The sequence below is a fragment of the Chiloscyllium plagiosum genome, unplaced genomic scaffold (assembly GCF_037043375.1).
Source record: "Chiloscyllium plagiosum isolate Xiang-an unplaced genomic scaffold, Cpla_swu_hap1 HiC_scaffold_16, whole genome shotgun sequence".
In the NCBI taxonomy this organism is placed as follows: Eukaryota; Metazoa; Chordata; class Chondrichthyes; order Orectolobiformes; family Hemiscylliidae; genus Chiloscyllium; species Chiloscyllium plagiosum.
Genome location: NW_028270154.1, coordinates 49,714,891 through 49,731,491, shown reverse-complemented (window position 1 = coordinate 49,731,491; position 16,601 = coordinate 49,714,891). Strand labels below are relative to the sequence as shown.

The following is a 16,601-nucleotide window of genomic DNA, read 5'->3' as shown; positions in this document are numbered from 1 at the left end:
CAAATGATTGCAACTATTTGTAGTGCAGGAGAAAAAGATGTAGATTGGTTCACAGGCCTGTACTGATTGTCCAAGGACAAGGAAACAGAGAACGATAGGCTCCCCAAACTCCCTGGTAATTTAAAATATATAAAACCTTGACCACAGAGAACAGATATCTGCATACAAATGCCAGTTTCTTCTATCAAATGTAAGCAAGCCACCTAACAAGCTCAGCTAATTATCTTCACTTGATTATTTTGGGTAGCTGTTCATGCAAAACTGATTCTAAGGTGCTGCCCAATTGCAGAATCATATCAAACAGTGGACATATTGATTGAGAATGAACTTCATTTTGTTCTGCCTGTTGAAAATAACCAATGGAATATGTTTTTTGATTTGATCAGCCAATTGCTGGGGCATACAGCCTACAAAATATATTGCAATGCTGTGAATGAATTTCGGTGCTGATTTAATGCCAGGTACAAAGAGCATATGTCTCATTAATCAGCTGATCAAATCAAACAGTATATTCCTTTGGTTGTTCATAATAGCAGAGTACAAACCATATTGAACCAGCCAGCACATACAAAACTCAAAAGAAAGTTTCCTCTATTAGATTTGATTGTGTAATTGGGGAGTACTGTCCTGCATGTGCTAATAGCTAAACTAACAATCAAGTCAAGGTAATCAGTGAAGTTTGTAATACGTTAACACTCATCACAAGCAACATACATTTAAATTCAGGTACCATTTCTAAAAGCAAAAGCTTTATATTCAAGCCCTTTTTATATATTTCTAGGGAGCTTGGGGAACCAAATTATTCCTTTTTGCTTTCTCAGTGGCAACAACATGGTTAAACAAAGTTGACTTTCCAACCAGTCAGTAGCTCTTTGATCTGAAGTATAAATGATTGTGACCATTTGAAACTTGGCATTCTTGCATTTGTCCTGATCAGACCATGGCAAAATGCTTCAGGATCATCAGTGTCCAGGAAGTAATGACCCTGGCTGAACATTTTCAGTTATTCTGTTCTGATCTGCTTCAGATTCTGCCTGGAAAGCCTTGTGTCAAGAAGATTTAGCTCACCGCTCTCTTGGACAAGAGCTTGTATTTCTGAATTAATAATTCAAAATATTCTCACCTGAGACTTGTTGCACCCCAAATCTCAAAACAAAGAATTTCCAGAAAATAGAAAGACACCTTGCTTTAAAACTTACAGATGATGTTTGAAATCAATGCTTAATCTTTAATAGTCATGATATTGTCATGTAGCCTAGGATTGAGCAAATGTACTTTTGCATTCTTTGTGGATTTATGGTTTTGAATGTCACAGAATATTTGCTCTTGCACAGATAATTATTTCTTATTGAGCGATGTCTATAGGACATCACAGTCTAAAGGTGTTTATGTTACTAACTTCCATTTGTCAAAGATTATTTATTGTTTCAGGTTGTACCACCACAATCTCTTCAGGACAACTGCTTCTGCAGTGCAGTTCCTGCAGCACTTTTAGTTTTACCTGAAGTGGTTTCTAGGACCTTTGCAGTGATCTTTATTCATATTACTTTTGCTGTACCTTGTCCAGCTTGGATATCTTAAATAACATTGGAAACTCATTCCTTTATTAGCAAGGTGATGTCTTCACTAAATTTTGTAATAAAGCATGTAATGAATGTGGTTGTGAAGGATAATTTGGTGGTTTCAAATGTTTTGTCAGGATATCAGTCATTGACCTTGGCACTAAACTAAGTTCTTACATTTGAGCTGTGAATGTTTTATTCCAGATTTGTAATTTTCTGTTGTCTGGCAAATTTTCTGGTCTGCTAAAGGCCTGGTTCTGAAGCCTAGTCCTGATGAGAATGTACCAAATCAAGTACTGTTAACTTAATGCTACAGTTGGTAACTGCTTCTGCTGTAAACTCCATTCTACTTGTTGCTTCCACCAAAAGTTTCCATGTACAAGAGTCATGAAGGTTTGTTCCCTTTCTGTAGGATCAATTTAAAGTAATGGAATTTCCTTTAATTTTCCTGTGTGTTCCAGCTGTTATCAGAGATAGTATTGTAGGGGCATCCTTCCATGAGCTTTTTGGCTAAGTGACTATCCAACAGATTTTTAAGACCTCACAAATGTGGCTGACATAACACCTTGCTCTGGTTATTAGCAGATGTCTTCTCTCATCCTTCCAAGCTAACTCTGCTGACTTCTTTCTACCACAAGGCTTTGTAAGAACCATCATAGAATTTTTCCTTTAGTTTCAAATTAGACAAAGACAAATCTTCTATCTTTCTTCCCTCACAAGTTCGGAACTAAACTTAAGCCACCTGCATTCCGCATGGTGAATGAAAATGTTAGTGCTTTCTCTGCTTAAGGTACAGACCTTATTAATGTTCATTTTCTTCTAGCCTTCTCAACTCGGTGAGCTATAACTTACACAAATCAAAGCAGTAACTGCTTTCTGTAAGACACACCCAGTTGCATTGAAGAAAGGAATCTTCTGATGCACACTGCCCATCTCCATGACAACATGCCAGGTCTTGCAAAGTTCTTAAAAGCAATGTATTACCAATTACTGCATCTTCAACCAAACCCTTTGATTCTGAAATCTATTAAATGAATTATATCCCGAATGAAATTTTTATGACCCTTTCTCCATGCCCGTCATGGAACTCCCTTGGTGATCGATTGCCTTTAACATGTTTTCATCAGAGATATACATGCATTTGTTTTATTAAAGTGATGGTAGATATCTTAGCCCAATTTAGCTGGTAGAAGACCACCTATTAATAATTATTTCCATTACCTCCACCTCTGACCTTTCTTAGATAAACATCTTTTAACTTTAATTAGCTAGAAGTGTGTTGAACTATACTCACTTGAGATAAAGACTGATTTCTTGTTGAGACTTTAAAAAATTCTTTCATGAAAAATGGAGATCGTGGTACGGTCAACTTTTATTGTCTGTTTGTGATTGTCTGGAGTCATGTGTAAACTGGACCAGGTAAAGATGACTGATTTCTTCCTACTTATGTTGCCCATTGACCAATTTAAGCTGCTGCCAGTTAGCTGAAAACATGAATGGATTGAGGGGAGGACTATTTTTTAAATTTAACAGTAGAGATGAGAAATTGGGGGGAAAATGCAATAAGAGAAACTAACAAAACAGAAATCAAATCTGGCAAAATAGGAGAAAATATAAGAAAATAGCAAGAGGTGGCAGGAGAAAAGGGGAAAAAAATGTTTCAGAACTATAGAAGATGATACTGAGGAAAGAACATGCTTGTGTTATGTACAGGAGCCCATTGTATGGAGAAATATATAACATTAGATCATAGGGAAATTTAATTTCAAAGGAGGAGATGAAGTGTATCATAAAAGTATAGAACAAGGAACCTGCTGTCAACCATTTGCAGCAGACCTTTGTTAGAACTATCATGAAGTCAAACAGCATCCCAAATTCCACTAGGAAGTTAGTTAAATCCATGACAATAATAACTTAGTTTGTAATTATGGTGGAGAATCCAAGAGGAAGAACAAGATGCAAAGGTTTTGTTGGTTGGAAACAAAGGTGGAGAGAAGAAACACTTGATCCAGAATGACCTGCAATGGCAGTCCCTTCCTTCCTCGCCATTCCCTACATCTCCAAAGTTATCTCCTTGGTTCCATTTTGCTTCTCATCCACATATGGTTATTGTGTTTTATGTGTGAGGGATATGCAGAGATGATACAGTTCTGCCTTTATATAAATATACAACAGAAGTTTTATCTATGGTGCTTTAAAATATATGCACCCGTGTTTATAGTGCCTGGCTTCAATTCAGTTTCTCTCTATGTGACTCACCCAATATCATAAGATATAGGAGTAGAATTAGGCCATTTGGCCCATTGAGTCTGATCCACCAATCAATCATGGCTGATATGTTTCTCAATCTCATTCTCCTCCTTCTACCTCTAAACCTTGACCCCCCTTTCGTGTCAAGACCTTATTTATTTCTGTCTTAAACACACTCAATGACTTGCCCATCCCCCCCCCCCCCCCCCACCCCCCCCCCCAACCACCACCACCCCCAACTTCACTGGCTTCCTCATTAATGAGTTCCACAGATTAACTACACTCTGGCTGAAGAAATTCCTCCTAATTTCAGTTCCAAAGGTTGTCCATTCACTCTGAGGCAGTGCATCAGGACTTAGTCACTCTTATTAGTGAAAACATGAAGTCCACTTCCACTCTATTCAGTTCCCTCGGTATTCTCTATGTTTCAATGAGATCCCCTTCATCCTTCTAAACTCCATCGAGTACAGAGCCAGAGTCCCCAATCATTCCTCAAATGACATACCCTTCATTCCCAGGATCACTCTTGTAAACTATCCCTTGACTCCCTCCAACATCAGTACATCCTTCATTTGATGCAGGGCCCAAAACGGCTCACAATGTTCGATATGCGGTCTGAACAAAGCCATATACCGCATCAGCAGTACAACCCTGCTCTTGTATTCACACCCTCTTGAAATGAATTCTAACATTGTCTTTGCCTTCCTACCTGCCATCTGAATCAGCATGTTATCTGTAAAACAATCCTAAACTAGGATTCCCAAAACCCTTTGTGCTTCATATTTCTGAAGCCTTTACCCTTTTAGAAAATAGTCTATGCCTATGCCTAATTGCACAATTTTCCCACACTGTATTATATCTGCCACTTCTTTGCCCACTCTCCTAGCCTGTCCCAATCCTTCTGCAGCCTCCTTGCTTTCACAACTCTACCTGTCCTTCCACCTATCTTTGTGTCATTTGAACATGTAGCAACAATGCCCTTTTTTCCTTCATCCACACTGTTAATGTACAACGTGAATAGTTGTAGTCCAACACCAACTCCTGTGTAACTCCACAAGTCACAGGCTGCCATCCTGAAAAAGATTGATTTATTTCCATTCTCTGTCTTCTGCCAGTCAGCCAATATTCTATCTATGACAGTTCCTGGCTGTTAACACCATGAGCTCTTACTTTGCAGCTTCATATGTGGCACCGTGTCAACAGACTTCTGGAAATCCAAATCAATCACATCCACTGGCTCTCCTTTGTCTAACTTGCTCATTATCTCCTCAAAGAATTCTAAAAGATTTATCAGGCATGACCTACCCTTAATGAAGACACGCTGACTCAGTTCTGTTTTCTAATGCACTTCCAAGTACTCCACAATCTCATCCTTAATAATGGATTCTAAAAACTTACCAACCATCAAGGTCAGGCTAACCAGACTATAATTGCCTGTCCACTGCCTCCCTCCCTTATTAAACAGGGATGTTAGATTATCTATTTTCCAGTCCTCTAGGACCCTTCCTGGCTCCAGTGATTCCTGAAAGATTCCCATCAATGCCTCCAAAATCTCCTCAGCTATGTCCTTTGGAACCCTTGGTGAGTCCATCTTGTCCAGTAATTTATTCATCTTCAGATCTTCCCTGCACCCTCTTCTTAGTGATGCCCACTACACTCACTCCTGCCTCCTGACTGTCTTGAAGTTTTAGTATGCTACTGGTATCTTCCGCTGTGAACACTGATCAAAGTACCTATTCAGTTTCTCCACCAGTCCTTTTTCCCCCATTGCTCGCTAACCCCTACCATTGCTGCTCCATCCTCGTTCTGGTAGGCTCCTCTTTTCAATCATGTCAGGACAGCCCCTCTCTCATGTCTTCGTAGAAATCATTACTCCATTGAAGTACCATTAAACCTGATTCCAGCTTCTCCCTCTCAAGTCGCAAGGTGAATTCTGTCATATTAAGATCTCTGCTTCCTCGGGGTTCCATCAGCTTCAGCTCCCTGATCAAATCTTCCTCATTACACATCACCAAATCCTTTAGTGGGTTCAGCTACAAACTGCTCTTAAACAGCAAAATCTTGTAGACATTTCATGAATTCTTTTTCCTGGGATATGCCACTCATCTGATTTTCCCAGTGCACCTGCATATTAAAGTTCCCCCATTATTATAGTAATGGTGCATTAACTGTCAAGTGACTACTCAACAGGCTCCTGTATACAAACACTGAGCAATTGAATATCTATTTTCCCTTTAGGAAGCTTAACTTTAGCCATTTTAAATGACAAAACATTTATACATCAAGTCACCTCTTACAGATGGCTGTTCTACTCAGTAGGACTGGATGCTGACTCCTTTCCTTGCATTGACATCTGGTTTCAGAGTGACTACCATGCATAAACCTCGTAGGAACTAGGAAGAAATACAAATTTGAGGCAACATCTGTTCAATGTGTCAATTTTCATTAAGCACCAATATTGTCTTTGAGTTATAATGTTCCCTGAGATTGCTGATGTCTTTTTTTTGAAAAAGAAAGCTTGTTTTTTTGCATAATATATGACCTTGACATTGTTCTGACATTTGTAACTGTGTAGATGTTGATGACCAAATCTTAACATGGCTTAGTTAATGACTATGGCTGACAATATAGTTAGTATTGGTGATTGATGCAGAGTCTGAACTTTCCACTGCAGAGATAAATGAACCAATGCACGCAAATATAATTGCTGGCTAGTAGTTCTCATTTTGCAGGAAACATATTTGCATTCAGTTTTGGACAGCAAGGAGGATGCATAATTAATTGATTATTTGCTTCCTTTAATGTACTGTGAGAGTATAGTCCAGTCACACTTCCTGACCTATCTGTTCAGACGTGCATTTCAACCCACGTGCAGAAATATATGAGGTGCTGCTGTCTTTGCTTTTTAATGTGTGTCAAACAATTTTTGCTGTGTAAGAATCCATTGCCATTCTGTGTTGTTTTCACTATCTTCTGAAGAGATCCTGTGTACTTTGTGTACATCGAAACAAGTTTGCATTACAAGTTGGCAGTGCTGAGGAACAATGCCAACTTCTTCATAAGTGGGGTCAGAAGTGCATGAATGGCTTATTTCATGACTTCAGCTGTTGTCATTCTATCCATTAAAAGTAAATGTTGGATCTTGTGAATGTGCGCTTTTATCCTTGTTCACTGTAAAATTGTGTTTTGCAAGTCAAGTAACTCCAATTAAATGACTCTGATTCTGTTTTGCTTTGATCCTTCCCTGGACAATACATCGTCAAATAGGTCCAGTTGACATAAAATAAAATTGAAGAAACAATCTTCTGGAATGCAGTAGGGGCTGAATTTAGGTCATAGATATTTTGCAGTAATGGAACAGAAGCTGTAGAATATTGGTTTTATTCTGACGGTGTCAGGCGATAACTACATCGCATGTCAAATCTTGTGAATACCAGAGTAATGAAATGTTGCTGATAGTTCCAAGATTGTAAGGACATTATCTGGAATTGTTGCTGTGTTGGCCACTTTAAGGTTGTCAGCTGGTCTAATTTTACTATTTTTACATCATACAGTTTTATTGTGGATTTGATGTCTTTACCAGATTTGACTTTTTCTAACACCATTTGTTTCAAGTTCTTTCAGCTTCTGCAACTCACCAGTATGTATTGCGAATGGCTACCATCTGAAATTTAATAGAATTGGCATATATTGGCAATTTACCACATCCTGTAAAGAAAGATACCAGTGTGCTTTCTGATGCCACTGATCCAGTTAATGTGTGCTATGCAGGGATTTCAAGTTTGAATCCAAATTATTGCTACTTCGACCATGAAACTGTCATGTGTCAGAACTGCAATTGTTCCTAAGGCAGCAATAATTTAGCTCGAAGATTGTCAGATGCGAGAGTGAGACAAATGTGCAAAAAAATGCCGATGGTGGATTATGTCACTCAGTATAAATACTTCGACACCAATGTCAATGAGAAGTGACAATGAGACTTCTGGGATCTCAACCGAGTATTCCTCAAAATGATTTGGTGTTTTTCTGTGCATGTTGGTAATACATGTTGTGCCTTACTCTCACGGGTGAGACTCCTCACATATTGAACTGATGAGTTCTCTGCAAAGTGGTTTCACTTTAAAAATGAGTTATACAATCTCCCTCCAGCTGACATGATGTTATCAACATTGAGAAATTCCACAAATTGGCCATATATTTGAGAGTATTGACCATAAATGGCACATTTTGATGAGCTTTCTAAGATTTTCTTGATTGTAACTCTTGCATTTGTGTTAGTTGGGCATTGTGTGCCAGCATTCCTGAGTCCAAGGGTATACTTGTCTGTAATCTTGTCAAACATAATATGAGAGATAGCCAAAGTTGTGTTTTTCCCCTAATTAATGAAATTGAAGACTTTTTCAATTAATTGACCACAAATTAGTTGGTTTAGTTAATACGCCTAAATTTACATGTAGATGCAAGTTTCCACACCATTGGCATATATTGTTTAATAGACTCACCAGTTCTCTGACATCTCTGGGATGTGTACCATTCAGTCATCAGATTTTCCTTGGCCCAAAGGATTTTTTGCAAGCACTCACAAATATTTCAAATGTGTTTTCTGTGAGTTACTTGCATGTTCACTGGCTTCTGCTCAGAGACAATGTACAACTACCATCTTCTAGTGGACTGCTGATACATCCGATCTCTCCATCCATGTAGAGATAAAGTAAGTATCAAACTCCAAAGTCCATCAATCTAATAGCATGGGAGAATATATTTGTCTTAGAAAGGAAAGGTTCAAAAGGTTGTACATTTAAACTATTCTCCATTATTCCCATTACCTGTTGTTGTGTTTTATACCTTGGAGATATGCAACAGGAGTTTTATGTTCTCCTGTACTGACAGAAATTGACTGTGTCCCTGTATCTCTATCTCTCTCCCTCCACCTCTCTCTCTGTCTTTGTCTCTCTTCCTTTGTTTGTCTCCCTCTGTCTCTCTATCCCTCTATTTTTTTTCTCTCGATCTCAATTTCTCTCTCTAGGTCTCTATCTCTCTCCCGCAATCTTGATCTCTTTTCCTCTCCATCCCTTTCTTTTTCTTCATCTATCTCTCTGTCTCTCTATCCCTCCCTTTCCCTCTCTCTTCATCTCTCTCTCCATCTCTCTCTCATTTTCACACCCAATGTGATCATATCCTGCCTGTCTGACCTAAGTCAAAAGCTTACCCATTAGTATCTACAGATACATCATGCTTTATCTGTTCACCTCCTCCCTCAGACCCTCCACTGTCTTGGAATTGTCAGACTGTGTTTATGACACTCAATAGTATATCACAGAAATTTCCTCAAACTAAATGATAAATAAATTTGTGCTAATTCAATACCCTGCCCTCCAAATCTAGCATGTCTTGCAAATTCTGTACTTGTTTGGTCCAAGGATGTTGGACATTCTTGGTACAATAACACCTTTTTAAATTCTCATCAATTTTCTCCATGGCTTAAATCCTTGCTACCTCTATAACTTGCTCAAGTCTGAAAAGCCTTGACTTAAGCGAACGACAAAGTGAGTCAAGACAGCTGCTGGTTATGAAGTTGGGGAAGAGCAAGGGGACTATATTTAGCTAAAGAGATTTTTGGACTAATGTATAGATGTGTTGACATTTCCTATAGAGTCATACAGTACAGAAGAGGCCTTCAGTCCACTAAGACTGCACTGAGAAAAACTAATCTAAATCTACACCAGACTCAGCTCCAACAGGTGGCTCCTAGCCTTGAATGTCTTAATATTTCAACTTTTATTTGTATCTATTAAAGCAGAATGAGCCATGCATTGCAGAATTACAATTCAAAGTGTGTGTTGGCCATTTTGGTGTTTGAGAATCTTTGCAAGTGCTTTTCAATATGTAATAGAATTTGACAATACGATGGGATCAAATTGCAAAAATATTGCAAGCAAATTGCAGTAGAGACTATAATGAGCAAAAATCAACTGGCTGCTGGTAAACTACTTGTTCAGATTGTTGTGATTTCAACTGCATGTTTTATACGTTTTACAAATTCCTATCATTAATTAATATTTTCCTTTGCAGGAAGTGATGCAACTGGAGAAACACCTTGGAGGGCAACTTTTAGATGAGCCGAAGGTTCTTCACTTTAAAGACAGCTATCATAACTTACGACTTTCTATACATGATATCCAAAAATCTCTCTGGACAAGTAAGCTGCTGGACAGCTATCAGGTAAAGCCAGATTGGAATGGTCAATTGTTACAATCCAGGTAGAGACAAATAACTTGAAAATATAGCAATTTCCACAAAACCGACAAACAGGATTTTAAAATTTGAACTGTGTCAAAACACACAAAAATAACATAACTAAAAGATTAATAAAGAGGTACATTTCACTTTACATAGTTGATACAACAAAGATATGCCCCATTTATTTATAAGCATTTGTCTTCCTTCCTGCACAAACATGGCATCAGCTACAATCTCATAGGCTTTCCAAACCCGCTTCCACTACATAGTTTGTTCAGTCCACAACCCTTTAACAATCCTGACTTCACCTCTCTACTCTTTCCATTGGATAGAACACATAGTAGCACAATTCATGATATGGAGGTGCTGGTGTTGGACTGGGGTGTACAAAGTTAAAAACCACACAACACCAAGTTATAGTCCAGGTTTAATTGGAAGCACTAGCTTTCAAAGTGCTGCTCCTTCATCACAACTACCTGATGAAGGAGTAATGCTCCGAACGCTAGTGCTTCCAATTAAACCTGTTGGACTATAACCGGGTGTTGTGTGATTTTTAACATAGCAACATAAGGATTGCTTTATTCTCAGACACAGGTTGAAATATCAAGATCAGTTTGAAGACTATCAAACAGTAGACTGATGAGTGAAGAGAGAGCCTTGCTTATTTCATTTTTACACATTTTCTTTTAGCATGTTTGAACTATGAAGCGCTGAATTCGTTTGTCATTTACTTTGTGCTACTTAAATGTTTGTCTCCAGGCATTCTCCAGTCACACAGGTATTTCTTGGAACTTAATGTGATAATGTCATAATTAGTGAAACAACTAATGTGATTTCAGAACATTTCCCTAACCCACTTTGGTCTTCCAGCACATGGATTATTGTACCATAAGCATGCAACATATTTAAAATGAGTGCACTTTTGTTTTCTTTAAGCATTTAATGAGGTTCCACACAAGACACTGTTAGGATAAATAGTAGTATGTGGAATTAGAGGCAGTCCATTGACGTGTAGGAAATTGGTTAGGGGGGAGGCTAGCTTTAAAGATAATGGACTGAGAACAAGCTGTGAATCACATAAATGGGAAACCCAGACTCAGAAGAGCTTTTGGAAATGGTGCTGCATTCAAACAGACCTTATTTTCACTGTTTTCCAAAGGCCTTATCACAAGGAGCCACACATTTTACAGAGGATGCGTAAAATCTCACTTTTGATAATCCTGACGACTATTCATGCAAAGGTGTATCTGATAAGTGTGTGGTTCAAAATCTCAAAACCCATTTATCTCATTGGGATCTAAGTTTGTATTTTAATAGTTTTAAGAACTATTAAATGAATAGCAGTTTTTATTGTGAATAGTATTTTTTTTAATTTAACAACAGATTGATCACCTCAGAGAGGTTAACATTTTTGAGTTTCATAAAGGAGAGGTTTATTTTCTGTAGCATGCATATGAATGAAAGCATTCTTAGATTCTTAAAGTATTTCATCTCCCCATGGTTGCTGCGATTTGACCAGACTGGGTAAATGGCTGTGGAGGTAACATAGGGGTATGAGGGAGCTTGGAAATGGCATGAGGACATGAGGGGTAATTGACAAAGGTAAGCAATATACAAGGAGTCTTGGAGGTAACATGAAGATGAATTAGTAGAATGGAAGAGGTGAGAGGTGTGGACTAGAAGATCTAACAGTCTTTTATTCGACTGGACCAAGGTCTCATAGAATCAGCCTGCCCTGGTATTTACCTGCATATGGGGTAACCTTCAAACTTCGTCCAAAGGCAGAAAGCCCCTCCATCCAGCCCCCACCCTGGAAGGAAAATTGTGTGGGGTGTTTGCTTTCATCTCCCAACCAAAAGCTTCTCTTCTCATTGATGAAAATCTGGCCCTAGACTTGCACTTCCTAAGTATAAAAGATGACAGATGATTCAGTTGAAATAATTAAAGTGAAGATGGTATTCATAGAAGGAGAAAAACTCACTACTCTGCTGGTGGAGTCCAGAGCAAGGAGACATAACTTGAAGATTAGAGTTTTTATAATTTCAAACATATACTTTATTCATTAAAAAATCTCTTTATGTGCGTATACATGGTAACAAATGCAGTTTGGTTCTGTACAGTTGCATATCAAGTCAACAAAACAAACATTGCACTTTGACTCCATCCAAAAATCCAAAGAACTCTCTGACACACACAATGCTAATATTTGCATATGCTTGATACACTGGGAGGGTTCGATGACTGAACAGATCCCCATTTACCTTCAGAGGAAGACCTCAGATAATGGTCATTTCCCATTGCATCTTGGTGGGAGGTCCCTCAAGCTTCAGTGCACCCCTCAAGCTTCAGCGAATGTGCCAGTCTGTAGCACTCAGTTAGGGTCAACTCCTTGTTCTGGAAAACCAATGAGGTTTGGGCAGACAAAAGAGCATCTTACACCAAGTTGATGGTTATCCAGGCACAATTATGTTTGTCTCGGTGTGCATCCCAGGGAACAGACAGATCACCAAACCCTGCATCACAGAGCTACTGGGACGAAACTCAACAGAAACCACTCTATCTTTCTCTAGACTTCCTGAGGGAGATGTGTGACAGTCTCAAACTCCCACCCCTCCCCCCGCAGCTGCTTTGAGGGCAGCATGTGGTAGCGCAGAGTGACTGGACGTACATAAAGGATCTCACTGGTAGTGTCCTTCTTTCCATTGGTTAAGCAATGTCTTGGTGCTTGTTAGAAAGTTCTGGATTAGAGTTGGGCTATCCAAAGGTGATATGAGGAAGCATTTTTTTCACTGTGAAGTTAGTGAAAATCAGATCTCTTTTCCACTAACCATTGTTGAAGCAATGTTGTTAAACTGTTTGTAACAGGGTTGATTCTTTTTAATAGGTGAGAATATTATGGAGTAAGCAATCGTGACAGTCGATGGAGTTAAAATACAGGTCATTCACTATCTAATAGAATGACAGCCTGGATCTGTGTCCTCTTTCTTCCATTCTCATAAAAATAATAATGAGTAATTTAAATTTTAATTCACGGGCTGATCTCCCATGGCACTTGCAAGTGATGAAGCTAAGGTAAATGCACTATTCAAATCAAGTAGTGCTAATGGCCAAAGAGGTAATTATCCCAAGGTGATGGCATGGGGACAAAGTCAGTTGCAATAGGAGAAAAGGAAGAGACAAAAGTAAAGGTTGAGTGTGAACTTGGAAGTGTAGGAAGGATGACAAAGTTAAATGTGTAGATTTGGGGTTTGGCGAGTAGACGAATGACCTATTGTGTTAAGAATGGATTGTGATGTTGTTGGGAATTATGAAGTCTGGTGAGAAGAAGGGGAGGAGAAGTAGAAGATATATAGTGTAGGATAAAGTTAAAAATCACTCAACACCAGGCTATACCCCAACAGGTTTATTGTGAAGAACTAGCTTTTGGGGTGCCACTCCAACTTTAGGTAGTTATGGAGTAGGACCATAAGACATAGAATATATACAGAATGCTATAAATTCTATAAATTCAGTGTCTTATGGTCTTACTCCACAACCAGCTGATGAAGGAGCAGCACTCTGAAAGCTACTTCTTCCAAATAAACCTGTTGGACTATAACCTGGTGTTGTGTGATTTTTAACTTTGTCCACCCCAGTCCAACACCAGCTCCTCCACAGCATGATATAGGATAGACAGGAAAAGGAGAAAGGAAAGGGATTGGGGTCTTGGTTCAGAAAGTGTGGAAAGAGAGGGGTGATCACATGGACATTTAAGGACTCAATGGACACAGTGTAGGTGGACCATCCAATCTGGTCCCCAGCCCCACTATTAAAATTTCAGTTGGGGATATCACCTACTTTAGTCATGAGCCATTCTGGCAGGAAGTGTTAAAATGAGCCAAATATGTCAAGGAAGGTGAAGATTGGCTTCAGATAGGGGAGAAATATAAACCAGGTGAATTATTGCATCCAACAAAGGCTAGATTACGAATCAGAATCAACAGGAACCAAGTAACCCCAACCCATCTCAACTGATCTCGAATGTCCTGTGACCCAACTTGCCATGCTGTTCACCTCTCACCCTGCCCTCTAACTTTAGGGAGGGTGGAGTTCAGGATCAGTATGTTGCCACATGATATTGACTGAGTCACATTGTACTTAATGGATTACAAAACATCAACCTCACAGTAACACATAGAAGCAAAGGAGCCTGACATTGGTGGTGGCCAAGTTGTTGGAGGGAATCCTGAAGGATAGGATGTACATGTATTTGGAAAGGTAAGGACTGATTAGGGATAGTCAACATGGCTTTGTGCGTGGGAAATCATGTCTCACAAACATGATTCAGTTTTTTGAAGAGGATTGATGAGGGCAGAGCAATAGATTGATCTATATGGGCTTCAGTAAGGCATTTGACAAGGTTACCCATGGGAGACTGGTTAGCAAGGTTAGATCTCATGGAATACAGGGAGAACTAGCTGTTTGGATATAGAACTGGCTTAAAGTAGAAGACAGAGGGTGGTGGTGGAGGGTTGTTTTTCAGACTCGAGGCCTGTGACCAGTGGAGTGCCGCAAGGGTCGGTGCTAGTTCCTCTACTATTCGTCATTTATATAAATGATTTGGATGTGAACACAAGAGGTAAGTTTGCAGATGACACCAACATTGGAGTTGTAGTGGACAGTGAAGAAGGTTACCTCAGATTGCAATGGGATCTTGATCAGATTGGCCATTGGGCTGAGCAGTGGCAGATGGAGTTTAATTTAGATAAATGTGAGATGTTGCATTTTCGGAAATCAAATCTTAGCAGAACTTAAATACTTAATGGTAAGGTCCTAGGGAGTGTTGTTGAACAAAGAGACCTTGGAATGCAGGTTCATAGCTCCTTGAAACTGGAGTCGCAGGTAGATGGGATAGTGAAGAAGGCATTTGGTATGCTTTCCTTTATTGGTCAGAGTATTGAGTACAGGAGTTGGGAGGTCATGTTGCGGCTGTACAGGACATTGGTTAGGCCACTTTCAGAATACAGCGTGCAGTTCTGGACTCCTTCCTATCGGAACAACTTGCTTAAAAAAATACATATCTGGTGACTGATTAGTGAAGTTACTTAAAATTTTCAGAAAGTATACTGAAGGAAATGATGGGAATGCAGAATTTATCATACAAATATTCAAGGTGGGTCCCTGTGCTGTACATTAGTATTATTATGCATTCAAGAAAACTGTGTGTCCTGAGAAGCCCTACTCGTGCAAGGAATGAAGATTTGCCTACTGATTAAATTAGATTGAAGGCAAGCCTTGGAGCTTATTTCAATATATATTATTTACCACAGTGTAGTGAGTTTTCAACCAACTCGTGGAGCAATATGTAAATGCAGATAATGTAATTAAGATTGGAACAAAAACAGCATTGTTTGATAAAATCAATGTGAATTGCACCTCCTGTTGATTTAGTACAGAATTAACTTAAATCAGACCACATCTGTGTCATTTCAATTTTTAAAAATGTATTCATTGTCAGGGTGTAGCAAAACATTTATCACTCATAGACTGAAGGAGTGGCTCAATAAGGTAGTTCACCACCACCTTCTCCAAGGCAACTCAAGGCAAGAAATGTTGGCAAGTGAATAAAACAAAATTGTATGGTGTAGGTAAGTCGACCAGGCCTTGACATGCATGTGGTTGGAAGGCAAATTCTCATGAGCCACCAAAACACCCGAGAAAATTCAACTGCGGGGCAACCAATCACAGAAAAGATGTCCCCATGAATAGAACATACAGGATTGGTGAGATGCTCTTCCTTTAATTACAAACTATTTTGTTCCCATGCCTGCTGCTGATAGCTTCATAAGTTAGCGAGCCACCAGAAGAAGTGGAAGAGATCCAGCCCGTGACTGCAAGAGCCACAGGCAGTGAGGTGTATAGGTGCTGGCACAACGAGAGTCGCTGTTGAAACTGTGGGTTGTGCATTGTGTTGGCTCCTGGGTACAGTTGACTGCTGGATCTAGAGGGGAGATGACAAGTTGATAGAAATGAGCTTCCTGCACAAGTGTAGCATCATTTGTGTGACAGTTTTGGGTGTGATTGAAACTTGGATTTTTATGCCATTTTACTGGAACACACTGAAGCACAACGTATAATTTGTTAAAAGCATTCTTTGATAGCAACTTCCCTGCATCTATATATTGCATGATGATAAATAGCTTTTTAATGAACTGATTTCTAAGACTACGTGGAGAAATTATTTTCTTGTAATAAAATGCAAAATTACTGTAATTTAACAGCAATTACATCGAAGATTTGACTTTTGATTAAAACAATCTTAATCAAATGAATTGAGCCTTTTGTCAGTCAGACGTCTAAGTGACAACATAAAAAGAAAGAAGTGAGTGTTAAAGAAATAATCTTTCTGCATTTATGATGTCTGAATCGAGTTATTATTTCCTTACGATCAATTACCCTCATCTATTATATGTAATTTTATTCAAATCACGTAAAATGACATTGTTGCCAGCCATTTAAATCTTGTCTATTAAACAACGTCTTTAAAATTTTACTATTTTTAAAACACAT

General features: G+C 38.9%; 1 protein-coding gene across 1 annotated transcript in view; it reads left to right on the top strand.

The window, feature by feature from the left end:
- The window catches only part of unc5a (unc-5 netrin receptor A), a 627,961-nt gene that overhangs the window by 580,211 nt on the left and 31,149 nt on the right, over nt 1-16,601 (top strand). The window contains exon 13 of the mRNA XM_087995374.1: nt 9,885-10,034. Within this exon, the coding sequence (XP_087851500.1) occupies nt 9,885-10,034 (150 nt within the window). The remainder of the gene's footprint in view (nt 1-9,884; nt 10,035-16,601) is intronic.